Source organism: Bison bison, unplaced genomic scaffold (assembly GCF_000754665.1).
Source record: "Bison bison bison isolate TAMUID 2011002044 unplaced genomic scaffold, Bison_UMD1.0 scf7180017864092, whole genome shotgun sequence".
Lineage (NCBI taxonomy): Eukaryota > Metazoa > Chordata > Mammalia > Artiodactyla > Bovidae > Bison > Bison bison.
In genome coordinates, this window is record NW_011494664.1 from 2,200,032 (window position 1) to 2,213,074 (window position 13,043).

A 13,043-nucleotide genomic window follows, 5' to 3' on the forward strand; every position below is an offset into this window, starting at 1 on the left:
TATGCTGCAGGGGAAAAAATTGATCTGACCCAGTAATTCAAAAGATGTGAACACTATAAATTATTATTAGGCTTTTCCTTTCTATGCACACACTTAATGTGCTTTCTGACCAAACCTGTGCAGGCAAGTTTGGAATAATGGAATTATTACTTGTTTTTAGGGCCACGGCAGGTCCTCTGAATGATCAGTGGGGAAGGGCTTGTTTCATGTCTTGTCCTCCTGGTCCATCTTGACTCCTCCCCATCAATCCTCCATGTTGTGGCACTGGAAGGCAGGTATCTAAACATATTAAGTCTGACCTTAAGTTTAAATCCATCATCAAATCAACGTGCTCTAGTTTGCAAGAGTATCCCTTTATTTCTTATGTTGTAAGATGCCTGGGCTTTGCTATTGCCATTTTTCTTCAGAATTAGAATAGTCTTTGGTTGGCATCTGGGGGTGGAAATAATATTCTGGATGATTAAAACTGCCTACTATTTCACTGTCAGATAGGATGGGTATGCTGAGTGTTTTTGAAGGAGAACAAAGCAAGTATCAAATGTATTGCTACCACCTTAATATAACTTATTATATATAACTATTTGTCAAATCAAAGTGTTTCTTTTTACAATGATTTTATAAGGCATGGTGTATAGTTAGGAGTAAAATCACTGCTTGGAAAGTTTCTTCATTTATGATATCCTTCAATTCTGTTTCAAGATCAGAGAGAACTTCCCACTCTGCAAAAAGTATTATTTATTGATGTGGGATAAATTTTCTCTAAGAAGGAGCCATGGCTGCTTAATGCGAGCAGTACCAAGCACAGCAACCAAATGGCTTGAATAACAAAACATATCAAAATGTGAATCACCACTGTCAGATGCAAGCTTTTAAGAACTTTAATTGATATAATTATCATTAGTATGCAATATGTCTTACAACAAATGTAGATACAATGACATCAAATAGCAAAGAAGTTGCACGTCTTTCCATCTTTAAACGATGTGAGCTTACCCCAAGAAAGCAATCTGGCATTGGTCTCTTGGATAGCACTATTACCAATATCAACTAGCACTTTAAAATCAAAGTTGAAATGGTACATTCATTTGCCAAAAGAGGTAAAAGGCAAAGAAGGTGAATCAACGTGCAAATTAGCATCTGGCCCAGTTGCAAAATTCATTTCCCAGATGCGAAGGATTGAACCATGCACCCCTGCAAGCAAGACAAAGGGCAAACAGATGATGGTAAACCCAAATCAACTCCACAAAGAACTCAAAGACTTTGCGCTGGTAAAGGCCAGGTCCACGGCTGTTAGCGCTCAGACATCCACACGTGTTACCCTAACTCAACAGTCTGTGAGACCTGCGTCCTGGGCCATCCTTTCATTCAGGGATGGAAACCACCCTTTGCGGTCCCAGGCAGTCAGGCAGTGGCATTGGGGCACAGCTCAGAGCTCTAACAGCTGTCTGTATGTAGCTACTAGACAGGTGTCATTTAATACATTTAAGTAAAACAACACACCAAACAAGAAACCAAGATCACTTATACATCTACGTAATACTTAAAATGTCTATAAATATTTTTCTCCAGAAACTAAAACCACTGTAGACATAACTTCATTAATCCTCACAACAGATTTGTGAGGTAGCATGGGGTGAGGTCCATAGGACAACATCACGCCTGCCTAAGAAATGAAGACACAGACGTCCAGGGAGGGCCGGAGCCTTCATCGGGGCCACAGGAAATCAAGGTTGAAGCCCATTCTGTCAGCGTTTGTAACCTACATTCTAGAAGGGGCTTCTAGTGTGAGTGACATTCTCTCTAACACTTTCTGACTAGTCCAGTGCCTGGATGGTGTGTGGTTGTTGTAGACCCATTGGAGTCAATTCCCTTGTGTAGACCTTGAACAGACTCGCTCCCTGAGATAAAGGACGTCGCTTATTGGCATATGTTTTGTGTGTGTGTGTGTTGAATGCAGTTATTAACATTGTTGGCCAACTTAAAAACAGAAAAATGCACTTGACAAAATATTCAAGCCATAGGTATTTTCTACTAACATAACAAGGAGTTCTCGAATGTTTAGGGGAAGCTGTCACCTTGCCGAATGCATGTGCTGCAGGCCCAGAGCCCTCTCTTTATCATAAAGATCCAGAAGTTCATTAGAGCAAGCAACGTATCAAAGGCTCTTGTACAACAGCAGCCTTGGTGAGGAAAGCTGCTTGCCGACCCAGTGATTTGTAACTGGTCAGGATTCCCTGGGAAGAGGCCGGTCCCTCTCACCCAGTGTTTTTGACTCAAGCAACATCCAGAAGACCACCTCTCCAAAGGGGCTTCATAGACATTTTGTCAACATATCTGTGTCCGAGTGAAAAGAAAATATATGGAATGTCCTTTGTTTTTGTTGAAGTGTCCTTTGCCAAACCGAAAGCCTATGGGGGGAAGGCTGTGGGTAGGAAAGAGGGACAGTTATTCAGGCCAAGCACTGCTAAAAGGGGGCATGCTTGATCACTCCTGGCCACCTTCCTGAGAAAGTCCACTTTTAAAAAATTTTCATAATCAGAGATATGAGAATTCCTGGAAGCCTACTTCTCATTCCCTCCTCCTGTTGTAAAATACTTCTGGGGGTTGCTCACTCTCCTTTGGTACCTAGGAGTTTAGGATTGATTTCTTTCAGAGCCGGGGGTTGGCAGGCTGCAGAAAGTAGCACAGCTCTAATGTTTCTGATACCAGAGAGGTTTAGAACTGCCCAGCAGTGGCCGTTTTCATGCCAGGACTTCGTTGGGTCACAGCAAGTGACAGGATGAGTCCAAGGTCAAGTTTCTGGAAACTAAACAGAGTCATGGCAGCAGGTCCGAGTTTAGAAATAAAAAATTCAGTTTTATGTTCTGTACGATAGCGTCGGACAAGAGAACACATTTTGAAATAGAACTTAAATGTGTATTTTGTACTCCATGAAATCAGACATAAGATGCCAGTTGCTATTACTGGGTGTTTCAGGAGGACAGGGTTAGAGCTGTGAAATAAGGCTATCTAGAAAACACAGAGAAATAAAAAGGCAATCATGCGCAAAAACAACTCATCAAACTAAATACTTTAAATACAACGCCAACAAACTAAATACTTTTTCAGATAAAAATTTAACGAATCATTTCATTTAGTTAAAAGTAAAAACTATCACTAACCTGAATGTCTTGTTTTGTCACAATGGGCATTGCAATAAATTAGGGTTTCTCACACTTGGCACTATTGACATTTGCGGCCAGATAACTCTCAGTTGGGGTGGGCTATCTTCTACATGGTGGGATGGTGAGCACATCCATGGCCTCTACCCACTGGGAGCACCCCTTAGGGGGTGACACGCAGAAGTTATACCAGGTATTTTCAAATGTTCCCAGTGGGGCAGTGGGATGAAATTACCTGCTGTTGAGAATACGGCTGGAAATGGATGACCGCAAAGACAATCAGTTCTTTCTCAAAATTTGTGACACAGGATTTTAAAACTGTATACCCAGGGTGTTCATTTATTAAATGGCAGAATTAGCAAGGTAAGCATTTGGGAAAAATAAATGGATTAATCATGGTGTCTATTTCCTATGGAAAAGGCTTACTGACTAATTGAAGAAAAACTAGAGCCTTTAAAAAATTAAAAAAAAAAAAAAGTTCATAGCCATTATCCAACAGACAGTAAGGCAGTGAACCAGTTGCTTTGTGGGTAGAAAGCAAGGATTCTACAGGTTCCTCCATGCAGCGGATGCCTCTGACGGTCACTGGGGGCTGATCCTACCTTCCTTAATGAGGTATTCAATGCATGTTGCCCCAACTTTCCTCCCACCCTCCTCCATGCCCCCCTCACCCCACCCGACTCTACAGTCACTCCACACGCCTCTCCCTTTCTCTCCTACAACTAAACTCATTGCACAGCCTTCTCCTGTGGAACCGCAACTCCACTGAAAGCTTGTGGGCTGGGGTCCCAGCTGCGGATGGCTAGATAACCGGGCATCCTTAGCAGATACAGATGGCCTGGAGGGGTGGCCGGGGGCGCTGGCATGCTGAGATAGGACAGCAGTTTGCTACTCTGTAGTAGTACTCGGCTGGCTGGTCCCCTCCAGGGCACCTTCTTGTTTCCTCTCTCCCTAATTCGGCAGCTAAGAAGCTGGCCTCCAGCTTGCAGAGCCGAGCAGGTATCCGATCAGACACAACCAGATAAACCAAGATTAAAAAGGAATCTGAGAAACCCCTGCTTCCTTACCTGTAGGGTGAACTCCTCCCAGCACTCATGGCCTTTCCCCTCATCAAGATTTAATGTAATTTCATAAAGAAAAGTTTAAGAAATACCACACACAGAAAGTTCCCCTAAAAGTAACCCCTGACGACACACTTGATTCATCCCTCTTCCTGGTTTTTCTCTTGGTGGGACCCCCGCTAGGTACAGACGTCACCACCGTGGCGTCCAGCCTGGATGGCTCAGGGTTGGCCCATGTCCGCTGCATATCAGACTCCACTCACTTTTAAATAATTGTTTTTTGTTTTTTTGGTACCAGAAAGGAGAAGTTGTAGCAGCCAGAGGAGAGGGAGGAAGAAAACAAAACAACCAAACCAACAAAACAGGATTGTCGCTCAAGGCGCCTCAGGTACTTGTTATTAATTCTACTGGATAAGCACTGATAAATAAAGACAGTTATTCCTCATCCCGGCCACATTCTTTTGTTAGGAGTCATCATACAGAGGGTTGTTGTAGTTTCCCCAGGACCCGTAGTCGTGGTCGTCCAAGAGCCTTCCGTAGGAGGAATGCCTGGTGGGAAGGAGAAGAGGCTGTGGTTATTTGAAGTTGCCCATGTTGCGGACAGCCCCGTGCCCTGGGGCCTGAAGGGGAAGGGAAGATGTGATTCTTCACAGGACAAACTCTCGGCAGCAGATCCATCAAGCAGGGAGGCCCCAGTCTGCAAACTCCCTGTAAGTTATGACTGGTCCACTGGGAGCCCTACTGGCACCTTCTATTGAGATCTGCTGGGCCCTTGTCTCTCTCATTGACCTCTGCTGCTGGAGAAGGAAGAGGCTCCATTTCCAAGGCTACTTAATAAGAAATAAGGGGAAAGCAAAGGTTGCATTCCTGGCATTTTGGCTTAGGTTCTGGACTTCATTTTCCCTGAAATGATAATGACAGAACCAGACCCACTGATACTCTCACCACCCCCCTGAACTTCATATCATGTTTTATCATCATCTACAGAGTTTTTCTATGTTCCATGGTCATGTGAGCCTCAAAATAAAGCCATGGTCCAGTATTGCTTATCCTTACTTCTTCAACGAGGAAAATAGGGCTCAGAGATGTTAACGGACACACCCAAAGTCACCCAACTGAGCTATGAGTTGAGCCCCTACCTCTGGGATCTGAACCCAGTGCTCTGAGCTCTGTTTCTTAGAGTTTGATTAGCACCTGAGTTCAATGGCAATATGCACTTATCAGGCTTTGGTGGGTCATTCCGGGAACCTGTTCCACAATTATTGTTTCTAAAAGACACTGAAATCAGATTGTTATCATTCTTCCATTTAAAACCATCGAGCAGCCCCTCATTCCACACAGAGTAAAAGCGAAAGTCACAACGATAGTTTGCAAAGCCCTACAGGGTCTGGCTCCTGTTATTACCTCTCCAAGCACATCAGCTGTTATGCCAGCACCTCTTGCTCTTTCTGCTCATGCCTGACACAGCTGCTTCAGGGCCTTTGCACTTACTGTCCCTTCATCTTGGAACATTTTTCCTCCAGATTTCCACACAGTTCTTTTCATTTCCTTCAAGTCTGCACAAATGTTACCTTCTCAAGGCAGCCTTCCTTAGAAAATCTATTTAAACTTGCAACTCCCATCCCACAGGACTCCCTGCTTAATTTTACTCATAGTATCATCACCTTCTAACATACCATATAATTTACTTATTTATACTATTATTGCCTCTCTCCTCTAATTAGACTTCATGTATGGATTGTTTGCCTGATTTATTTGTTCTTAACTCTAATTCCAGCACCTAGAAGAGTAAATCCTCAATAAATAGTAAGTTCTCCATAAATGTTTATGGAAGAAACAGTGATTGGAAAAAAAAAAAAATCCTGAAAATTCAATCTGTTCACAAGATGGGAGCTTCCCGGAAAGGATTATGGCATTTTAAGACTAAAACTACTGGCAGGACTGAGAGAATATTACAAAACGAGACTCTGGTGCCTCTGAGATTCAGGCTAGCTTGTGAATTTTTACACCTTGCCACTGGAAATCAGGAATGCTATATATATAGTACAAACATACCCCCCTAATTTCTTTCTCACCTAAATATGAAAATTAAACAAAATGAAAATACAGCCCCAGAGGCACAAAAAGCATTTGTTTTATACTTCTCTCTGTTGCTAAAATAATTGCTGTCACTCTTCTAAACGTACTTATATCTGTCGGTATTTGAGAAGAGATGATCTTGAAAAGAACCAGACGATGTGTTGGCTTCATCTCTTAGCTTTGAAGATTCTGGTTTCTGTCCTGAAGGCTGGCTCAGTGGACCCAGTCTATATACCTGAAAACTTTCACAGTGTACTTTGTTTTCCCTAAAGGTGCACGCTCGTCTCTGGGATGTGAGAAGGAAAGAGGTCACGAATAACACACCGCTAACCTATTGCCTGGCAGGAATAGGGGAGGTTAGTGTTGAACACTCCATCCACACTTAACACCACCAATTCCAATCAGAGCCTTTAACTGGATGGTTGAGAAATGGAAGCTATGGAATGAATAAGTAAAAACATAGGGATTACAAGACTGGTGCATCCTGACTCTTTGTGCTTTCAAGGACAGCAGCCTGCCCACCTGACTCCTCTGTCAATGAGATTTCCCAGGCAAGAATACTGGAGTGGGTTGCCATTTCCTCCTCCAGGGGATCTTCCTGACCCTGGGATTCAGCCTGCATCTCCTACATTGGCAGGTGGATTCTTTATCACTGAGTCACCGGGGAAGCCCTTATAAGATTGGCGCTGGGCCTAAATTTCAGCATGATTTACTGTGGCAAGCCTGGCCAACAAGTACCCTTTAAACACATTCTCTTATTGATAGAATTCTCCTGCCTCACCTTTGCATGGTAATTTAACTTCTCACAGCATTTTTATATCTATCATATAATTTTATTCTCATAAAATATTAGTTGGACCTATAGATGTACATCCTAGACTATATTTTTAACCCCATATTTCTTCATCTATAAAATGGAGAAACAAAAAAAAATTGCATTAGAATTTTTGGGTGGATTAAATGAGGTAATGCATATAAAAGACGTGGCACATAGTAAAAGCACAATAAATGTTGGCCAACATTGCTTTTCAACTTTTATTATAATGAAACATATAGGAACTCATGGTAGATCTGCAAAGAATAAAAAAGTTTACTGAGTGAAAATTGAACCTTCTTCACTTTCACCAGGAACTCCTGAAACTATGCCCCAGGCATGGTTATAAAACCAGCTTCTTATACTATAATTAAACAAAATTATTACCACACTGGAGTTGGGTTAGAATATTAAAAAATCTTCTGGGCATCAGGTCTTATTGTTTGTGGTTATTGCAGGCAAGACTATTGATCAGAGCTATACTTGAACCTCTTGTGTTGTAAGAGATGTCTACTACTACTACACACACACACACACACACTAGTAAAATAATGGAAAAAGATGGAGCTTTCATTTTTCTTTGTCTTCTCATTTGAATGAACTGTGAGTTGAACAAAAATGAGGAAAGCAATGTAAGAGACAGAGATAAAATGGACTTGGGAATGAACTGAACCTGTAGTAGCGTAGTTGCTCAGTTGTGTCTGACTCTTGCGACCCCATGGATTGTAGCCTGTCAGGTTCCTCTGTCCATAGGACTCTCCAGGCAAGAATACTGGAGTGGGTATCTATGCCCTTCTCTAGGGCATCTTCTTGACCCATGGATCAAACCCAGGTCTCCTGCATTGCAGACACTTTACCATCTGAGCCGCCAGAGAAGCCCCACCGAACCCAAAGGGCATGCTTTATTATGAGCCTAAACAAGAAGAATTGGGTGAGCTGGAATTCAAGCCAGGTTTGGGTAAATTCTGTAATGCTGCAGAAAGAGGAAGACAAACACATCGTTTTGTGTGTGTGTTTGTGTGTGTGTACATGTCTGTGAGATAAGTAGAGAATCATTAATGATCACTTTCAACTAGCTCTCCAGGTCTTAAATCATGACATGTTTTAGATGGAAATGGGGGACTTTTCCAGATTAACATTTGTGGAGTCTGAAGTGGTGAAAAAGCTGCCACTCTCAAGATTAGGAAGATGGGGCTTAGCTCCAGGGATCTGAAAGGCTGTTTCTATGATGTCATGGGAGGGCTGCTACTAAAATTAAGGTCAGTTGGCTCTGTACTGCAAGGCGGCTGATCTAATTTCAATCTGAAGAGCCCTCTGTATGAATGACATCATCGTCAGGTCAAGGCAGTTTTGTTTACTCCATTGCTTCATAAAGACCGGCAGGCAGCCAGCACAGCTAAGGTTTCCATTTGCTGTGCATTGGCTCCCTTAGATGGTAAACCTCCCCGGGGGGCAGATTATGACTTACTTCACTTCTAATTTTCTGAATGTCTGATCTGTTGCTCTTAACACAATGATACTTTTATAAATACTTAATGATCACTGCTTAGATCCAGTGTAGCATATAAACAGGACACAGAGAAAACACACAGTTTCCTTGGTCAATACCAGCAGGGATTAGTATATGCCCAGTCACTTAGTCGCATCCAACACTGCGACCCCGTGGACTGTAGCCTGCCAGGCTCTTCTGTCCATGGAATTTTCCTGGCAAGAATACTAGAGTGGGTTGCCATTTCCTCCTCCAGAGAATCTTCCTGACCCAGAGATCGAACCCACATATCCTGTGTCTCCTGCCTTGAGGGGGATTGTTTACTACTGGGATTAGTATGGCCTGTGGCAATTCGCACATATATGGAATCTAGAAAAATGGTACTGATGAACATATTTTAGCAGGGCAGGAATAGAGACTTTAGCAGATGCAGACATAGAGACTTGTGGTGGGGGAGGGCGTGGGGAGGAGAGGGGGTATCAAACTGAGACAGTAGAATTGACATATACACTATCGTGTGTAAAGCAGAAAGTTAGTGGGAAGCTGCTGTATAGCATAGGGAGCTCAGCTCAGTGCTCTGTGATGACTTAGAGGGATAGGATGGGGGCGGGGTGAGAGGGAGGCTCAAGAGGAAGGGGATGTATGTATACATATAGCTGATTCACTTTGTTGTGCAACAGAAATCAATACAACATTGTAAAGCAATTATACTCCAAAAGAAAAAAAAAAAGGAACACAGAGGGCCAAAGCCACAGTTTTGCCCTTAAAGATTAGAAGAGGAAAGAAAATTAGAATTCCTCCTATGCAATGACATGGTTTAAAAGCATTCAGCATGAGCTCAGCCCCTGTAAATCAATGACACTATGCTTCTTGTCGCTGTTGTTCTACTGTATCAGATGGTTTAGTTAGCTAAAAACAGAACCCAAGGGGACAAAATGGGATACGATTTATGTGAAGCTCTGGCCTCATTGCTTTCTTCTCAAGTGGCTTTGCTCTAACAAAGCAGCAGTCCCCACTCCCTCTCCCCTCACCCCAATTGGTCAGTGATGCTTTCTTGGTGACAGCTGCTAAATGTAGTGGTGATGCTTGTGGTTTGAAGCCTTTCCCACAACTGTGAAAACATACCTATTTTAAGGTAGCTATAGCATCAATACTTAATGGAACTCAATGGTCTTTGAAAATGAATGAGGTGTTTACCTTTATTCTTTGTCGAGACAAACATATTTTAGAAAACACCTTCTCCTTTATAAGGGTCAGCTCCAGGTCTCCAAAAAGTCTACAACTTTGCTTATTACTATTCCTCCTAAGGTCCTCTTGTCCCTAGTTAAGTGTATCTTGCCATTCAATCATTGGGGCTTATTATATGCGAAAAAGCAGAGTTATAAATATGAATAAGATATGGCTTAGTACTGGGAAAACATAACTGAACTTGCAGCTCATTAGTCATTAGCCATTAAGCTTTAGACTCGCATCATCCATTAGCAAAGCCAGTTTTGTGTAGCTGTCACTGTCTCCTTTGTTTATGTCTGTGGCTTTTTTTTTTCTTTCTGATTCTCATTTCCCTGCCTGGCTTCTTTCACTTATTCATTGAAAAGTTACCATTGATCACGCCTTATTCTGGGGCCTTATTCCAGGCTATTCTAGTGAACTAAGAGACAGAAATTCCTGTCCTAAGGGAGCTTATATTCCAATGGGAGCCTCCCTTAGAAGAAATGAAGTAACTCTTATGGTTAACAAAAGAGTCCAAAATGCAGTACTTGGGTGCTCAATCTCAAAATGATCTTGGTTCCTTTCCAAGGCAAACCATTCAACATCACAATAATCCAAGTCTTTGTCCCAACCACGGATGCTGAAGAAGCTGAAGTTGACCAGTTCTATGAAGACCTACAAAACCTTCTGGAACTAACACCAAAAATGAAGTCCTTTTCATCATAAGGGATTGGAATGCAAAAGTAGGAAGTCAAGAGATACCTGGAGAAACAGGAAAGTTTGGCCTTATAGTACAAAATGAAGCAGGGCAAAGGCTAACAGATATTCATCAAGATAACATGCTGGGCATAGAAAACACTCTCTTCCAAAAACATAAGCGAAGGCTCTACACATAGACATCACCAAATGGTCAATACAGAAATCAGATTAATTATATTTGTAGCCGAAGATAGAGAAGCTCTATACAGTCAGCAGAAACAAGGCTGGGAGCTGACTGCCACACTGTTTTGCTACACAAAACTGGCTCAGACCATGAGCTCCTTCTTGTAAAATTCAGACTTAAATTGAAGAAAGGAGGAAAAACTGCTAGGCCATTCAAGTATGACCTAAATCAAATCCTTATGATTATACAATGGAGGTGATGAACAGATTTAAGGGATTACATCTGATACACTGATTGCCTGAAGAACCATGGACAGATGGTCATAACATTGTACAGGAGGCAGTCACCAAAGCCATCCCAAAGAAAAAGAAATGCAAGAAAGCAAAAAGTCGTTGTCTGAGGAGGCTTGCAAATAGCTGAGGAAAGAAGAGAAGTAAAGAGCAAGGAAGAAAGGGAAAAATATACAAAACTGAATTGCAGAGTTCAGTTCCAGAATATAGCAAGGAGAGGCAAGAAAGTCTTCTGAAATGAACAATGCAAAGAAATAGAGGAAAACAACAGAATGGGAAAGAGATCTCTTCAAGAAAATTGGAGAGATCAAGGGAGCATTTCATGCAAAGATCCTTTATTGGATAGAAATAGTATGGACCTAACAGAAGCAGAAGAAATTAAGTACAGGTGGCAAGTATACACAGAATAACTGCACAAAAAAGATCTTAATGACCTGCAAAATCATGATAATGTGATCATTCACCTAAAGCCAGACATTCTGGACCTTAGGAAGTGGGCCTTAGGAAGCATAACTAGGAACAAAGCTAGTGGAGCTGATGGAACTTCAGCTGAGCTATTTAAAATCCTAAAGATGATGCAGTTAAACTGCTGCACTCAATATGTCAGCAAATTTGGAAAACTCAGTAGTTGACACAGGACTGGAAAAGGTCAGTTTTCATTCTAATCCCATAGAAGGGCAATGCCAAAGAATGTTCAAACTACTGTGCAATTGTGCTCATTTCACATGCTAGCAAGGTTTTGCTTAAAATCCTTCTAGGTAGGCTTCAGCAGTATGTGAACTGAGAACTTCCAGATATACAAGCTGGATTTAGAAAAGGCAGAGGAACCAGAGATCAAATTGCCAACATTCACCGGGTCATTGAGAAAGCAAGGGAATTCCAGAAAAACATCTACTTCTTTACTGACTATGCTAAAGCTTTTGACTATGTGGATTGCAGCAAACTGTAGAAAATTCTTAAAGAGATGGGAATACCAGACCACCTTACTGTCTCCTGGAAACCTGTATGTGGGTCAAGAAGCAACAGTTAGAACTGGACATAGAACAACCGACTGATTCAAAATTGAGGAAGGAGTACGACAAGGCTGTAGATTGTCACCCCTTTTATTTAACTTCTATGCAGAGTACATAATGCAAAATGCCAGGCTGGATGACTTACAAGCTGGAATAAAGACTGCTGGGATAAATATCAACAACCTCAGATGAGCAGATGATATCACTCTAATGGTAGAAAGTGAAGGGGAACTAAACAGCCTCTTGATGAAAGTGAAAGAGGAGAGTAAAAAAGTTGGCTTGAAACTCAACATTAAAAAAACAGATCATAGCATCCTATCCCATCACTTCATGGCAAATAGATGGGGAAAAAGTGGAAACAGTGGCAGATTTTACTTTATTGGGCTCCAAAATCACTGTGGAGCCTGCAGCCATGAAATTAAATGATATTTGCTCCTTGGAAGGAAAGCTATGACAAACCTAGACAGCATTTTAAAACACAGAGACATTACTTTGCCAACAAAGGTCCAAATACTCAGTTCAGCTGCTCAGTCATGTCCAACTTGTTGTGACCCCATGGATTGCAGCATGCCAGGCCTCTCTGTCCACCATCAACTCCCAGAGTTTACTCAAACTCATGTCCATTGAGTCGGTGATGCCATCCAACCATCTCATCCTCTGTCATCCCCTTCTCCTCCTGCCTTCAATCTTTCCAAGAATCAGGGCCTTTTCAAATGAGTCAGCTCTTCACATTAGGTGGCCAAAGTATTGGAGTTTCAGCTTCAACATCAGTCTTTTCAATGAACATTCAGGACTGATTTCTTTTAGGATGTACTGGTTGGATCTCCTTGCAGTCCAAGGGACTCTCAAGAGTCTTCTCCAACAACACAGTTCAAAAGCATCAATTCTTCGGCACTCAGCTTTCTTTATAGTCCAACTCTCACATCCATACATGACTACTGGAAAGACCATAGCCTTGACCAGATGGACCTTTGTTGGCAAAGTAACGTCTCTGCTTTTTAATATGCTATCTAGGTTGGTCATAACTTTCCTTCCAAGGGGCAA

General features: G+C 42.0%; 1 protein-coding gene across 1 annotated transcript in view; it reads right to left on the minus strand.

Annotated features, from left to right (window-relative positions):
- Window positions 1-860: 860 nt before the first annotated feature.
- Window positions 861-13,043, minus strand: part of PARM1 (prostate androgen-regulated mucin-like protein 1) — a 131,863-nt gene continuing 119,680 nt past the window's right edge. The window contains exon 6 of the mRNA XM_010838196.1: window positions 861-4,771. Coding sequence (XP_010836498.1) covers window positions 4,687-4,771 — 85 coding nt within the window. The 3' untranslated portion in view covers window positions 861-4,686. The remainder of the gene's footprint in view (window positions 4,772-13,043) is intronic.